The sequence below is a fragment of the Dama dama genome, chromosome 21, assembly GCF_033118175.1.
Source record: "Dama dama isolate Ldn47 chromosome 21, ASM3311817v1, whole genome shotgun sequence".
Classification (NCBI taxonomy): domain Eukaryota; kingdom Metazoa; phylum Chordata; class Mammalia; order Artiodactyla; family Cervidae; genus Dama; species Dama dama.
Genome location: NC_083701.1, coordinates 42,531,083 through 42,544,697, shown reverse-complemented (window position 1 = coordinate 42,544,697; position 13,615 = coordinate 42,531,083). Strand labels below are relative to the sequence as shown.

The 13,615-nt window shown below is 42.0% G+C and overlaps 1 protein-coding gene across 2 annotated transcripts in view; it reads left to right on the top strand.

The window, feature by feature from the left end:
• The first annotated feature begins 1,088 nt into the window (after nucleotides 1–1,088).
• Nucleotides 1,089–13,615, top strand: part of MRPS28 (mitochondrial ribosomal protein S28) — a 90,064-nt gene continuing 77,537 nt past the window's right edge. Inside the window, exon 1 of one of the 2 annotated variants that reach the window (XM_061123547.1) lies at nucleotides 1,089–1,349. In XM_061123547.1, the coding sequence (XP_060979530.1) occupies nucleotides 1,134–1,349 (216 nt within the window). In that variant the 5' untranslated portion in view covers nucleotides 1,089–1,133. The remainder of the gene's footprint in view (nucleotides 1,350–13,615) is intronic. The other variant, XM_061123546.1, reaches the window with a different exon arrangement.

Genomic DNA, 13,615 nt, shown 5'->3' with positions numbered 1-13,615 from the left:
AATCCAGAGTCAAAAGCATTATTGGGAATTCTCTGGCAGGTCCACTGGCTGGGATTCTGAGCTTTCACTGTCCAGTTCAGGGTTCAGTCCCTGGTCAGGGAACTAAGCTCCCTACAAGATGCCTGGCCTGGCCAAAAACAAAAGTCTCATAGTCAAAAGCATTATTAAAATAGGGTCTTGGGTCATACATAAAAATTCCTTCCCTCAAAGTACTTGCAAACGCGATGGAACAGTGCTTGCTCAAGTAAATAATTGTGTATTATTATAGAAATCCTGGGTAGAAGGATGGACAGCTTAATTCATTAACACAACTATGGTGTTGTTTCTTCAGTTTTGAAGAAAGTGGGCAAATTCTGGCAATTAACATGGCGCCAGAAGGGAGAAAATCTTAAGTGAGCGTGGATCCTCTGGGTGGTGCATATTTAGGCATTAGGAACTTATTCCCTAAGAGAAGGGTTTGCAGCCAGAGGTAACCCAAAACGTCACAAATTAGTATTTTTGTAACGTGGCTGGGCTGACCACAGAATAGGCAAGGAAGGACACACTTGGAACACAAATGTTTAAGCCCTACTATGTGCTCGCTGTCAGGGATTCAACTGCACAATTCCTTCCCTCATAGAGTTCATAAATTCAGAGCACACGCTAAACACAACTACTGTAAGTAAGCTACATAGCATATTAATAAGTGTTAAGTGGCGGGGGTCCGACAGTATTTGGAGTTTCAATTTACGTAAGATAGCCAAGGAGAACCTCGCATTTGAGCAAAGTCCTGAAGAGCGGTGGGGGTAAGAACCTTCGGACATTCTGGGGCAGGACGCGGAAGGCGGGGGCAGCAAGTGTCGCATTATCAGAATTTACAGCAGCACAAGGCCCAACGGGTACCTGGGAGGGCAAAATTGCTGCGAGTCAGAACGCTTTCCAGGCAAAACTTAAAGGCCGCTGCTAGCAGGGGACTTCTAGCCATCAACGATTTTGTCCACCAACCCGAATCTCGCTCGACCCACACTTGGCCCCAACGCCGACCAGACCACGCCCACCGCCCACAGGGCTCTGCAATGGGCGGCCCCTTGTTGCTCCTCCCCGCGACCCGCGCGCTTGCGGAGAAGCCAAAGGTCAGAGGTCGTGGATCCGTCATGGCGGCGCTGTGTCGGACCCGTGCCGTGACTGCCGAGAGTCATTTTCTGCGAGTGTTTCTCTTCTCTCGATCCTGTCGAGGAGCAGGCACTGAGAGTAGCTCCGGAAGCGAGAGTTCTGATTCCACGGAGCCGAGGCCGCGCTTAGGCGGCTTCGCGAGCGCTTTGGAGCGGCTCTCGGAGCTGCAGCGGAAGGCGGAGCTCGGCCGGACGAGGGTGAGTCGCGAGAGCTAAGCCAGGCACTCGTTGGCGGGCCGGGCCGGGGTTCGTTGGGGGCGGAGTCAAGGTGGAGCCCGCCGTTATGGGTGGAACCGGGGGCAGGGCGGAGCTTGGCGTCGTTGTTGGGCCGGGCTAAGTTGGGTGAGACCGAGAGGCGGGGCCGGGGGCGGGGTCCAGCGTAGGAAGTAGAGTCTGGGCAGGTTGCTTGGAAAAATGTGCGGACGTGTGTTTCGTCGGTTTGTTGTACTTCTTCTGTATGGTATCTACATGTTGGGCCTGCCTTGTCCACACTCCTTTGAACGCGTCTTCTCAACTGAGTGCTAGAAGGGAAATCAGCAGCGAGAGCTGCCGGCGGCACGTCTAGGGCGACTGCTGGGACTCCGAGTGGGACTCAACGCTGGAAGGGGCTGGGCTCTCGGCTTCTCTTGTGCATTGTAGCTGCAGCGTGGAACTCTGTCTGGTGTTCCAGGCTCTTCAGAAATATTTCTTAATTCAGTGGATAGGTAAATGACAGAATTAGTGTCATTTACATAGTGTCATACTTGCTCAGTATGAAGTTGAGCAAGTAATTTAACCTATCAGTGCTTCACTTTTTCTGTAAATGACCTTTTAAAAAAAAAAACCGTCTGCCCCAGGCAATAATTCTGTAAAATACGATAGAATTATTAGATAGGTGAAATGGAAGACATAGGCAGAAATACAAATTAGATTTTTTTTTGAGCTAGCAGACATGAAGTTGGTGGTATTAAACTGTATAAAAATAAACTCCCAGTTTCTGTACTTAGCCCCTTGGGAACCAGCCCCAAACAGTTCACAGACGGGTAGTGTCCTGGGTTACAGGAAACCGCCTGGCATCTAGCACAGTGCTTGACTGTTAGTGGGCACTCCGTGTTTGCCAGATGAAAGAATGAAGGAATAGAACGCACAGTGCACATTTGAACTTCAAGACAGCCTGGGCAGTCTTTGAATTGAGATTTCTGTGTGACAGCTCACAAACAGTTAAACAAGTGAGGATAGCACAGGCTTGAGCACGTAAATAAAACGTGCTAGTCCAGAATAATAACAGAGCAAGAACAATTGTCAGTAATAAGAAAACCGAACACACCACGTTAGTTTTATTTTAGTGTTTATTGGAGGTATTCAGTATTTTTCTGCCATATTTATTATGAGGACTATGAGTAATTGATAGGTATTGGTGTAAAGATTCAATTTTGTGAAAAATCTTTCATTTCGCTCTTCGAAGTTTCTGGAACCATTCAATTGCAGAGTATCCTGACATTACAAGATGAATAAAGTTTGTCTTTATTGTGTGATCAGGAATTTTGAAAAAAATTGTAAAGTATAAAAGTGATGTGAAAGGAGAATATAAATAGCACTGAAGGTTACTATGTGCATATAAAAGCCTCCTTTCCCTCATTTTCTCAAAGCTGGAAGGTGTATTTTTATAAATGTATACTACTAGAGATTTTATGTGTGCATATATGAGTATAAGTTATTTATATATACAGATATACTTAAAAACATACAGGTTTTTGAACTACATCATTAGTGTTTAAGAATGAAAGCTCTGGATTCAGACAGTCTTGCTTTGAATTATGATTCTTCTATCGTTTACTGCCTGTGTTTCCTTGAAAAGTTATGTAATATCCATGTATCTTCTTTTCCTTTTTTTTTTAATAACAGGAAACTCTTATCATGGAATTATTATGAAACTAAATGAATTCATTGTTTAAACACTTAGTACAGGGACCTGGTAATGAGCAGTCAGTATATTTTCATTGCTGCTTCTGAAAATTGCTCTTCTCACTTAAGTATAACTTAGAATATTTTTTCTTATCATTATATATGTGTAGTGTAGTGTGCTTACCCTTCTCCCTAGGTATCCAACAAGGGATTGGTTCCAGGATCCTCTGTGATATCCAGATCCTGGATACTCAAGTCCCTTATATAAATGGTACAGTTAGCCTTCTGCAGCTTCCACATCTGCAAATACAGGGGGCTATCTGTATACCTCACTGAAAAAATATTTGTTTGCCATTCCATGGTTTGGATGTAGCATTATTTATCTAACCAGACCTTCATTAGTGAGCTTCTAGGCTTTTTTTCCCCCTCCCCTTAATACAGACAGTGCTACAGTGAGCATTTACATTTTTCTGCATATTAATGGGATATGTAGGGCTTTCCCCAGTGACTCAGTGGTAAAGAATCTGCCTGCCAATACAGGAGACGGGGGTTCAATTCCTGGGTGGGAAAGATCCCCTGGAGAAGGAAATGGCAACCCACTCCATTAGTCCTGCCTGGGAAATCCCGTTGTCAGAGCAGTGTGATGGGGCTACAGTCCTTGGAATTGCAAAAGAATTAGACATGACTTAGCCACCAGGTGGCTCAGTGGGAAAAAATTCACCTGCCAGTGCAGAAGATGCTAGAGAGGCCAGTTCAATACCTGGGTCGGGAAGATCCCCTAGAGTAGAAAATGGCAACTTGCTTCAGTATTCTTGCCTAGAAAATTGCATGAACAGAGGAACCTGATGGGCTACAGTCCATGGGGTTGCAAAGAGTCAGACATGACTGAACACGCCCTTATCCATATATATGGGATATATACTAACAGTGTGCACACACAGTTTGAGTTTTAATAGATACAGACTGTACCACACTCCCACTTATAGTGCATGACAGTGCCTGTTTCCCCAGCCACTTATACATGGGGGGTATTATAAGTGGGTTTTCTTGGTATTGGGCAGTCAAAACAAAATACAGAAATTGAGAACTGGGTTGTTTATCCCTCACTTTTGATACTAGTTTGTAATTTTTATCAAAATAATTGCATGTTCACAGTTTTTGACTTAATATTAAGTAAATTCTGTGAATTTGAACTGATAAAATGCACTTATACCAACAAAATACTATGCTTATTGTTATATATATTGGGTTCTATATAAGATTTAATTTGTAACATGGTTTCTGCTTTAAAGAAAGCTTTTGGAGCGTAGACGGTTTGCTGTTCCCTAAACACAGCATGATATCTTTACCTTCGCTCTTCCCCTTAAAATTAGCTTCCCTGCCTACAAACTCTATAGCAAAAATCATCTCTTGTTTTAGGCCTTTATCATCTCACCAACCAGATGAAACTTGTATTGAAAGTCCAGGGGCTTTGATTAAAATGTGTGTGTGTGTGTGCGCGCTTAGTCGCTCAGTCACGTCCGACTCTTTGCGACCCATTGGACTGTAGTCCGCCAGGCTCCTAGGTCCATGGATTCTCCAGGCAAGAATACTGGAATGGGTTACCATGCTGTCCCCCAAGGGATCTTCCAAACCCAGGCATCTCCTGTGTCTCCTGTATTGCAGCCGGATTCTTTACTCACTGAGCCATCAGGGAAGCCTATGTATGTATATATGAAAGTGAACACATGCACACACACATATATATATGAATGAATGAATGAAAGTTAACCTTGTACCCATTGGTTAAATTCTTATCTTTAAAATGTAGACACATGTATCTATATGTGCACCTCAGAAATAGGAAATATTCAGAAAGAACCAAGCAAGTTATCCTTAAAAGGAACTTTCTTTTCCCCTGCAGGCAGGAATTTAATCAAGGGCAATTCATGTGAATTCCCTATCTTAAAATTTCAGCCATCTCAAGGGATCTCAAGTTTCAGTGACCTGAAAGTCCATTTATTCGTCCATGCTCACTTATTCATTTCTCTTTTCCTTGGTTCATTATTTTAAGATTGACTTATTCATGTGTCTCTGTAAAGTGTTTTGTTTATTTTTTGTGGGATGGGGACCAAGTCCTTTTCATTTTTGTAACCAACATAACACACGCTTACGTATAGAGGACCTGGTAAATATTTGCTAAATATTATATTTTTAAAGTCAAATGCCTTTTTCCTTTTAAAGATATTTTAAAACCTTTAACCCTCTTATGGGTTTAGTTGCCAAGTCGTGTCCAACTCTTGTGACCCCATGGACTGTAGCCCGCCAGGCTCCTCTGTCCATGGGACTCTCCAGGCAAGAACACTGGAGTGGGCTGCCATGCCCTTTAGAGAACAGAGATTTGTTGACCCTGTTAGCCAACTGGGAGCTGTGGTGTAGTGAAAAACCCATCTTACAGCCACCAGGTGGCAACAGTTGAGCAAATAACTGGTTTTCTGCTTTCTGAATGTTACTGTTTCTTAACAGTAGAGGGTGGCATGTTACTTTACAGCACATTGAGAAAATGGTTTGCAAGAGTTTTTAAGGCCACACAGAACATTTTATTGTTTTAGGATGGTGAGTAACTATTTTAGCTGATTTGTGTAGAATACTAATGTTATAATACACTTTAGAGTTTCCTTTTAGCAATATATTAGATTTTGTGTGAATATTTTTAACTTTTTTCATGAATATTTCTTATTGGTATTTTTTATTTCAAAATGTTGGAATATTCCAACCAAATATTTAAATCAGATATTTTGTCTTTTCAGAATCCTGAAAAATCCAAAAATAGCTTATTTGAAGGATTGGTTTCAGTTGTCTAATTTTTAATATAAGTCTTCTAAATTCATATACTGGCAATATCATACAGCTTTATTTACCCCTTTGTTTTCTCACTAGTTTTATATTGACGACTTAAAAAATTACACCAATGTTTTAAAAACTAATATGTAAAGGAACGATGCAAAACATTTCTGGTTTTAACCATAGTATTCCCTGATTTTTACATTATAGAATTCTAGGAGAATTATCTCTAAGTTAGTAATAAAATCCTTTTGAAATATTTGGTTTCACGGTAGAGTCTAACATTTTCAAAGCAGGTTCAGAGGAAATGACCAATTAATATAAAAACAATGAAAGAGTGTATTGAGGTAGATATAAATCTCTAAGGAAAGTAGGTTTTTATCAACAGCTGTAATATACATATTGATATAAATAGTACTCTATATTTCCTAAAAGAAAAGATGAATATATTCTGTATGTATTCTGTTTCTTGGGTGGTCATATGCTCTGATCATATACAATCAGACTCCTGTGATTTCCCAAGTCAGCATTAAGTGTAAGTAAGTAAGTGTTAGTTGCTCAGTCATGCCCGACTCTGCGACCCCATGGACTGCAGCCCACTAGGCTCCTGTGTCCATGAGATTTTCCAGGCAGGGATACTGGAGTAGGTTAGCCATTTCCCTCTCCAGGGGATCTTCCTAACCCAGGGATCGAACCCAGGTCTCCTGTACTGCAGGCAGATTCTTTACCGACTGAGCTACAAGGGAAGCCCCAAGTCAGCATTCAGTTCAGTTCAGTTCAGTCACTCAGTCGTGTCTGACTCTCTGCGACCCCATGAATCGCAGCATGCCAGGCCTCCCTGTCCATCGCCAGCTCCCGGAGTTTACTCAAACTCATATCCATGGAGTCGGTGATGCCATCCAGCCATCTCACCCTCTGTCATCCCCTTCTCCTCCTGCCCCCAATCCATCCCAGCATCAGGGTCTTTTCCAATGTGTCAACTCTTCGCATGAGGTGGCCAAAGTATTGGAGTTTCAGCATTAGCTTTCACTTATTATGTCTCTTTCCTAACTCTTATTTTTACTTAGACATCTCACTTTCTTCTTTTAATATGTTTGGATTTTCCTTTATTTTGTTTTTACTTTTAAAGGTTTTATTAAGATTTTCTCTTTTGATTAATTTTTCTAATGTGATTATGATGCTTAAATTTGTTTTTATCTGTTGGCATTAAATAACAGGAAATAAAGAAAGCAAAAGCATTTGAGTGGAGCCTGGTTTGTAGGGATTTAGGAATAAAATTAAACAGTGATGACCCCATTTGTCTTTTCCCTCTCTTTGTAAAATTTGGGGCACTCTGCTGTTGTCGCCTGGCAAACATGAAATGATAGACTCCCAGTCCAGGAGTCAGCGACTCAAGTCCTCTGGCTTCTGACCAACTACTCAGGTTGAGGTGGTCAGATCCTCCCAAAGGAGATAAGTGCACACTGGAGCAGAGGATGTTTATCCCAGAGAAATGAAAACTTATGTTCATATAAAAACTTACACAGAAGTGGCCATAGGAGCTTTATTTATTTATTATAGCCAGAAACTGGAAACAGCCCAGATATCCTTCAACTGGTCAATGGTTGAACATACTGTGGTATATCTATCTTGTGGAATATGACTCAGCAGTAAAGAGGAACCAGTGATTGATACATACAGCAGCTTGAATGGCTCTCAAGTGAGTTATGCTTTGTGAAAAAAGCCAATCCCAAAGAGTTACATACTTTGTGATTCTGTTTATATGACATTATTGAAATAGTGTAATTACTGAGATGGGGAGCAGATATATGGCTGCTAAGAGTTAGGATAGGGCAGAAGGGAGATAAGGAGTGGAAGGACAGCACAAGGGATGGTTGTGGTGATGGAACGTCCTGTGACTTGACTGTGGTGGTGTATACATGAACCTTCACATATGATAAAAGTGTATAGAACTAAATATACACACAAATGATTACATCTGAAACTGGTGAAATCTGAGTACTACTGATGGATTACGTCAATGTCACTTTCCTGGTTGTAATATTATACTGTGGTTTACAAGATGTTACCATTGGGAGAACTGATAAGCATTGCAGGAGCTCTCCATGTATTATTTCTTGCAATTGCATGTGAATTTACAATGGTCTCAAAATAGAAAATTTAATTTAAAGAAAAGTTTCATTTCACTAGTCTGCCAGGTCCAGCACTAGTCAGCCCAGTGAAGTCCATAAGCATGACACCATTATCCCACATAATTAATGATTTTTTTGGTTAGAAACAATGCTATTTGGAATACCATGACAATGAACATGAAAATCTGTAAATCCATGAATGGTGGTTTTGGTAGAAGCTTTGTGGACGGAGAAGGCAAATCCATATTCAGAATAAATGTGCATTCCAGTGATAAACATATCACTGTCCTTTCCATTTCAAATGGTCCTATATCACCAATTTGCCACCAGGTGGCTGGCTGATGCTCCCAGGGAATGATACTGTCTTGGAAGCTTAGTATTGGTTTCTGCCATGATAGATTGGTCATTTAGCAGTGACTATAGCCAGATCCAGAGAAGGCAATGGCAACCCACTCCAGTACTCTTGCCTGGAAAATCTCATGGACGGACGAGCCTGGTGGGCTGCAGTCCGTGGGGTCACGAAGAGTTGGACACGACTGAGCGACTTCACTTTCACTTTTCACTTTCATGCATTGGAGAAGGAAATGGCAACCCACTCCAGTGTTCTTGCCTGGAGAATCCCAGGGATGGGGAAGCGTGGTGGGCTGCTGTCTATGGGGTCGCACAGAGTCGGACATGACTGAAGTGACTTAGCAGCAGCAGCAGCAGCATAGCCAGATCACTACTCACAGGGTGAGTGGAAGTCAGTATTCCTGAATCTATGCATAAGCTCCATACCACAGAAATTCAGGGGCCTAGCAGCTGGTAAAATTTCTAATTGGCCAGTGGTCTGGGCCATGTTGAGATACTCTTCCTACCCCCAAGACAGAAGCACATCCCTGCTGTCATGGCAACTTTGTTCTTGAACCCACTGGGGAGGTGGACAAGAGTGTCAGGGAGAGTCGTTGACTGACTCCACATGGCTAGCTGTCTTGTCCCTTGATTATTAAGATTCTTCTCTGCTGAAGAAATTATTCACGTGTGACTCATTTATTTTCTCACTCTGTGCCTGTTTTAGAGAGGTCTGTCTTCCTATCTCTTTCCCAGACCTTCTTGCCACATATTTCCCAATCCTGTTTCTGCTAAATCTCTGACCATCCAGCACAATCATTAGTCACTTGACACAAATCATTTTTGGTCCTCACTTTAGGCCATCTGTCTTTGCAGAGAGATAATCATTCAAGTGCCCTGCTCAGAGCCCTTTACTGCTGTCGTTCAGGGCTACTCATAGAGACCTCTCGGAGTACTCATTGTCCATCTCTGTACTGCAAGCATCACGTCTGCCAGGTTATAAAACTCAAGTAGTGGAAGAGCTTGCCTGATGACCTGCACCTTTTGCAGAGTCGTATCTTGTTCTGGGCCTCACTCAAAACTGGCAGCTTTTTGGGTTACTTGTTAAAAGAATTGAAGAGGCATGTCCATATGAAGTATTTGTTGCCTGCAAAAATCAAAGAGACCCATTAAGCATTGAGCTTCTTTGTGGTAAGAAAGGATATCTCGACATAGCCCAGACCTCTGGCCCCCTGGGAATTTCAACCAAGGCCCAGCATTTTTGTGAGATTCACTTCCCACCCTCTGGCATAGAGGTGTCTTACCATGTGTTGAGAGTAGTTGCAGTTTGCTGCTTCCAGGTCAAGTCAGCATGTGTAGTGGAATGGAGTGGCCTTCAGAGTCTATGTAAACTAGCCTGTGGTATAGAGCTAGAGAGTTAATGTAACCTGGATGTATATCATCTTTACTAATAGGTCTAGAAAAAGAAAGCATTTGTTAGATAATTATTGCATGCCAGGTGCTGAGGGATATTTTAATTTACTCTAGCCATGAAATCACATCTGGAACAACAGGTGCAATTGGAGTTACCCCTTGATTAAATTTATGACAATAAATTGTCCTTCTGGAAGACCTGTCTGTTTTCTGCAGGGCCTCGTAGGCAAGTTGAATGCACATGTGGTAGGAGTCACCACCCTGCATCTTCCAGGTCCTTGACAGAGGTGCTGACTGCTGCAGTGCACTAGGAAGGTGGTATTTTGCCTTTGACTTACTTTTTTGTTAGGTAGCAAAAGTTCTAGTATCTCTCACTTGACCATTCCTGCTCTAATAGCCTTCACTCCACAGATCAAGGAACCAGTGTGGAGATCCTGCCAGTGGCTGACTATACGTGTTCCAATTGTGCATTCTAGGGAGAATAACCATAGAGTAGGTTCATGAGATAGATCTGAGCTAAAACTCCATTTATCACACGATTTCCATAAGCCCTTGTTCTGACTGGCACTGAATTTGTTCTTGAAGAGTTAGTGTCAGTTCAGATTATCTCTGAAAAGTCTGCTAATTTCTCCTCCCTCAGTTCTGGTAAATAGCCACATATCCCTTGGGAAAGTTGGAAGGAAGATTGGTGGTCCAGTAAACCTCCTCTTCATTAGAAAAACTTGGATGTCTGGGAATTTGTTCAAGGGAATTGGTTGAGGGGCTGTGAGTTTCATATGTGGTGATTCAAATCAGACTTTTGTTCTCTAGAATTAGAGTTTTCCCATCTATTTTATTTCTAAGGACACCATAACCAACCAGTTAGTGCCAGAGAACTCTACAGGTTGTTAGGCTCTGCAGCATTATGATAACCATGCCCATCATGTTGTTGGCTAAGAAGCGCTGAGTTGACTCCTGCCACTAAAGGATCTCATTATTTCCCATTGGGTTCAGGGAGCTCTTTTTGGCAGCAGTTCTCCCCGTCAGTCCTGACCTACGGAGAATAGCTACCACACAGCTCTCAGAAATGCTGGTACTCCCTTCTCAAAGGTGTTTCTCTTAGTCTTGGTAAAGTGCGTATCTTATAGATCCTCCTGGGGCCATAATAAGAGGTGGTGAACAGATCATAAATAATAAATCCATCCTAACGTTATATTCTCTTCTAGCCTTTGAATACCTTTCTCAATGGTATACTAAGGAAGTTCTGGTTTTTCAGCTTCATCTAGTATAGTCGGTCGTTGGGTCCAGGTTTCATTCAGTCCACCAAGAAAGCTATTAAAAGCCTCTCCCAGCCACTTAAGCTATTATATTGAATCTAAATTTCTGCCTATGCATGCGTACTAAGTTGCTTCAGTTGTATCCGACTCTTTGCAACCCCTTGAAATGTAGCCTGTCAGGGTCCTCTGTCCGTGGGGTTCTCTAGGCAAGAATACTTGAGTGGGTTGCCATGCCCTCCTCCAGGGGACTTTCCAACCCAGGGATCGAACCTGGGTCTCCTGCATTGCAGGCAGATTCTTTTGCCATCTAAGCCACCTGGGAAGCCTCAGTGATGACTGGGTCTATAGTGAATTGATTAATTTTTTTAAGCTACATTTTAGGGGGTGATGGTCCTACCAGAGGCATATTTTGAGAGCTTTACATGTGGCTACATATTTATTTAATCCTCATAACAGCCCTGTGAAATAGGTATAATTATGAACCCCCTTTTATACGTGAGTAAACAGTAGCACAGAGAGTCTGAGTGCATCGCCCCAACCGCAGAGCTGGTGAGCGGTTCCGTCAGGACTTGAGCCGCATGGCCCAGCCTCAGAGTCTTTAGGACCTTGTGCTCCTACTCCAGGCCCTACTCACTGCTCACACCTTGCCAGACAGCTGTCATTTTGATTCTTCTCTTTCCTGGTGGACTGAGTTACCTGTTGCTGCATAATCAGCCCTCCAGACTTATTTCTCTAGACCATTTATTTAATTATTATGTTTTTTAGAGAAGAGAAAAAATATATTGTATTTATTTTGCCAGGGCAATAAACACCTTATTTCTAGGTGTGGTGCACTTGGCCTTTCTGTCAAATGTTCTGTGCTGGACAGAAAATTGCCTTCCCTGACTATATTCTTTTAATTATTCCACTTGTTTTCAGCCTCGCTTCTCATTCCAGCTTTCTATAATTCCTGGCATGATGGAGTCCTGTGCCTTTATGGGATTCTTCAGAATAGATTGACTTATTTTCATAGCTTCTTCCTTCTGTATATTTTTAGCTGCAGTTTCCTTCACTCTCCTTCACTAGTTATCACCCCTCTGCATGCTTTTGGTCCACTAGAAAGGTGTTTAAATTTCTTGCATACTTTTTGTCTCCATTCTGTTCTCTTTAATATTGGCAGTTTGTAATTTTTTTGTTCATTCTTTTACCATCGTTGGGCTTCCCTAGGAGCTCAAGCTGGTAAAGAATCTGCCTGCAATGCAGGAGACCCTGGTTCAATTCCTGGGTCGAGAAGATCCACTAGAGAGGAATAGGCTACCCACTCCATTATTCTTGGGCTTCCCTGGGGGCTCAACAGGTGAAGAATGTGCCTGCAATGCAGGAGACCCGGGTTTCATCCCTGGGTTGGGAAGATCCCCTGGAGAAGAGAACAGCTATCCACTCCAGTATTCTGACCTGGAGATCCCATGGACTGTGGTCCATGGGGTCGCAAAGAGTCAGACCCAACTGAGCGACTTTCACTTTCTTTCTTTACCATCACTGAATGGAATTTCAGAGGGAGGGAGAGAGAGATGTTAAGTATCCACTGTGCTATCTTGAACCACTACTCCATTAATTTTAGTAAAAGAACATTGTTATGAGCATAGCATTTATTGGTTAGGGTTGAAGAAACTGAAGTTGTTGCAGCACAGTTAATAGAAGGAAGTCATTTTAAAATTACCTGTCAGAGAAGATACATGTTAAGATGTTTTTCTTGCTAACTAATATGAAGTAAAGCACATATACCATTTCACTATTTTTTTACTGTTGTGTTAAAAGAGGGAGCTGGGTAGGATTTGCCTTTTCAATGGTTTATTACTTTATAAAACCATATTTATAGTGTAGAATATTTAAGAATTCCTACTACTAAACTTGATAGGTATCCAACCTTTTCATTAACAAGTGAGAAGACAGATCCAGAGAGGTTAAGTGACAGGCAAGATTTTTAGCTATTTAGTGGCTGAGTTACTCATAGAACCCAGATTTCCTGAATATTTGTTATTCTGCTGTACTGTTTGCTTCTTTTTAAGTTTTTTAGTTATGTTTCTACTTTCCATCTTTTGAGGCAACTTGTATTTAAAATCACTTTTCAGCCTGTCACGTGGTTGTGAGTAGCAGATATGGTATTCATGTGTGAAATGAGGTGCCTGCACTCACTGATATCTCGTGCTTCCTCTGATTCCAAGCTGTATATAAATATCTTCATATGCATGATAGTTTTATACATATTAATTTATGCATATGCTTTATAGGCTTCTCAGGTGGCTCAGTGGTAAAGAATCCCCCTGCCATTGCAAGAGATACAGGAGATGAGGGTTTGATCCTTAGGTCGAGAAGATCCCCTGGAGAAGAAAATGGCAACCCACTCCAGTATTCTTGCCTGGAAAATTCCATGGACAGAGGAGCCTGGTAGGCTACAGTCTTTTGGGTCACAAAGAATTGGACATGGCTGAATGACCACTCATCAATGCACATATGCTTCATATATTAAAAAATTTTAACTAATCCCCCCCCCAAAAAAAAATAGTTGAAAAAAAGAAAGAAGTGGGTTGCCATTTCCTTTTCCAGGGGATCTTGCCTACCCAGGGATTGAACCTGTGTCTCCTGC